Consider the following 3134-nt stretch of genomic DNA (forward strand, 5'->3'; position numbering starts at 1 on the left):
CCTGCCCCGCCTCCTCCCCGAGCACGCCATCGCTGCTTCACTTCTCCCGCCTCCCAGGCTTGCGGTGCTTAAGCTGATTGGCGCCGCAAGCCTGGGAGGCGGGAGAAGTGAAGCAGCCACGGCATGCTCGGGGAGGAGGCGGGGCAGGGGTGAGCTGGGGCGGGGAGTTCCCCTGCGTGCCGCCCCCCCCCCCTTGCTGCAGGCGGCCCTCCGCGCGCTCCACTGCCCCAGCTCCCTCCGCCTAAATACCGGCGGCGACCGGGAAGGCCGAAGATCCGGCCGCCGCGGTTCCTGCCGAAGAAAATGGTGCCCCCGGCGACCGCCTAGGTCGCCTAAATGGTTGCACCGGCCCTGCCGAAAGGCTGAAGCTATGTCGAAGGGAGAGCATCTCCCATTGACATAGCGTGGTGTACACAACTGTAAATTTATATAAGCTATGTTGACTTAAATTACGTTTCTTACATAACTTAACTAGCATAATTTAGATCAACTTACCATGTTAGTGCAGAACAGGCCTATATTTGTAACAGGGACACCTGTTTATACTTGTATTAGGATTTTCAGAGACAGGTGATGGAACTCCCAAACTTCCACATGTAACATGTGATGTTCCTCAGCTGCTTTACATCTGCTGCTGATCTCTCTCAAAATTCTGCTTCCAAGATCCTGATTTCTTTGATGTTCTTCCCTAAGTGAAGAATCATGTCAGCTCTCCAGCAAGGTTCCTAGAGCTGAAATGCATACACAATTCTAAATAAGATCCTGCTGTTCCCTTGAAACAAACAACAAATTGTAAAATTATTTCATCATTAAAACAATGACCACATACCAAGTCCTTTCAGCTTTGATACTTAGAGGACTTATTTATGCTGGTGCAGGATTTGAGGAAGCATAAGAGATATCAGAGTTGGCATTTCCACCACCCATCTTTACATTTTCTCATCCCCCATCTCACCGCTTGTAACCACTTTGTCTGCCACAAACAGATTTTTGTGTCACAAAATACAACTTTAATGAAGATTGACTCTATATATATATAGAGCCAGGATTGTTCCTTGCATATGATAATATTTTGTAGCTCTTCCACAGTATCTAATATGTTCTTTTCATTATTGTCACTAGAGCTGGTTGAAAAAATGTTTGGCAAAACTTGTTTTCTCCAAAAAAAATAATTTTAGGGAACCCCAAATTTTTTTACAACATTGTGCCGAGAATCAGGGCGGTGGCCTCAGCCTGCCCTCAAATGAACTCCCTCTGCTCCTCCAGCTGAGCATGGTGGTGTCCTCAGGCCTCGATTGGTAGCTCCTGTGCTGAAAGTGCATGTTCCCAGTCCCCCTGCAACTGCTGTTTCTTCTGAGTACTGCTCACAGGCATACTATGCCTGGTCCCACTCCTCCAAAGTAGGAGCTGGTTAAGGTGGTGTAAGCTGCACTTGCAAGAGAGTGGGTACTAGGTTGCTAGCCCGATGTTGGGAAGAGCAGCAACTCTGGATGCTGCCACCTCAGGTGGGACCACAAAGGTGGTCCCCAACTCCCTCTCTCGCTTCTAGGGAGTCACTGTCACAGTGGTGATAGGAGCTACATCCAGTTTCTGTGCCACCACAATGAAGTACTCCAGTATGACAGAGGTTGGCAGCAACTTTGGGAATGTTGAAGGGATCCCTTCTCTCCTCCACTCACCCTCCCCATCTTACCCTCCTCACCTCCATCCCTGAATGATGCAGTGAAAATATGAATAAACATGAACAGTAGGGCATTTGCTGTTCTAGATTAAAAAATGTCTAAACAAAGCATTTTGGCATTTTCTCAAATGAAACTTTTTCTGGATTCTATTCTGTGAAACAAAAAAACTTTTCCAAAATCATGGAAAACAAATTCTGTATTTTCAGCCAGCTGTAATGATCACCTTCATTGGGACTATTCTTATGTGTAAAGTTAAGCTGTTTTGTAACTGTCTGCAGGATGAGCCTCCAAGTTTCATATGGTTTGGGGTTTCATAATGAAAAATGCATACATCTCTCATCTCAGCACATTAAATATAATCCCACTCTACAGAGTTTCAGTGGAATATTTTAATCTTCATTATTCCAGGCATTTGAAGATATTCATCTTCAAAACCGAAAAAACATTAAAACCATGTTGGAATTTCTTGATCAAGTCTTCACTTATATCTTTGTCTTGGAAATGTTTCTGAAATGGCTGGCTTATGGCTTCAAGAAGTATTTCACCAATGCATGGTGTTGGCTTGATTTCCTTATTGTAGATGTAAGTATTGCATTTGAACAATTCTGTGAACTGGATACAGCAACAAAATGTTCACTCTTCTTTTTTGGATGTACCTTGAAAGGGAACTGATTTTTAGAAAGTGCTGAGCACCTATCGTCTGAAAATCAGGACTCTTTGAGTTGTCTGAATTTGGGCAATGAAAATCATTAGTCTGTTTAAAATGTTGGACTCAAAATTCCTCCATCTTTAATAATCTCAGGTAGCGTTAATAACTCAGATAAATACATTTGTTTTGTTAAAATGTATTGGGTGAAATCTTGGCACCACTAAAGAGAATGGGTATTTTACTATTAATTTCAACGGGACCAAGATTTCACCTGTTATTTTTTAATTGTCAGTGTCCATTTAAGATGCATTTCTACTTGTGCTATACAGGCTGTTTGCTCACACTTCCACTGGTAAGATTTATTTTTTAAACAAGAGTTAAAACAAAAGAAGAGGAGAGGAGGATGGTAGGATTGCACTAATATTTTGGACTTTTACTTTGTGTCTTCATTCAGGTCTCTTTAGTAACCCTCATAGATAAGTTACTTGGAAATTCCAAAATAGGAGCCATGAAATCCCTTAGGACTCTCCGAGCTTTGAGACCATTAAGAGCATTGTCACGGTTTGAAGGGATGAGGGTAAGAGTAAATAAAGCAACCATCTATTGTGAATATCAAGGATGTAAAGTGACAATATTTTATATGGTTTTGTTTTCATTATGTTGCACAGCACCATAGTTAAGGTTACATTTAAGAATTCAGTTTTAACAGGAGCTTTAACTACCTATTTTGTAAAAGTCTCATTGAAATGGCACCAAATAGATTCATAGATTCTAGGACTGGAAGGGACCTCAAGAGGTCATCG

General features: G+C 42.4%; 1 protein-coding gene across 2 annotated transcripts in view; it reads left to right on the forward strand.

Moving 5' to 3' along the window:
- LOC112104513 (sodium channel protein type 5 subunit alpha-like) overlaps positions 1-3134 on the forward strand; it is an 83987-nt gene that overhangs the window by 51553 nt on the left and 29300 nt on the right. For both annotated transcript variants that reach the window (XM_026652028.1, XM_026652027.1), the window contains exons 21-22: positions 2091-2264; positions 2786-2908. In XM_026652028.1, coding sequence (XP_026507813.1) covers positions 2091-2264; positions 2786-2908 — 297 coding nt within the window. The remainder of the gene's footprint in view (positions 1-2090; positions 2265-2785; positions 2909-3134) is intronic.

Source organism: Terrapene carolina, unplaced genomic scaffold (assembly GCF_002925995.2).
Source record: "Terrapene carolina triunguis isolate 2854851 unplaced genomic scaffold, T_m_triunguis-2.0 Scaffold111, whole genome shotgun sequence".
NCBI classification, from domain to species: domain Eukaryota; kingdom Metazoa; phylum Chordata; order Testudines; family Emydidae; genus Terrapene; species Terrapene triunguis.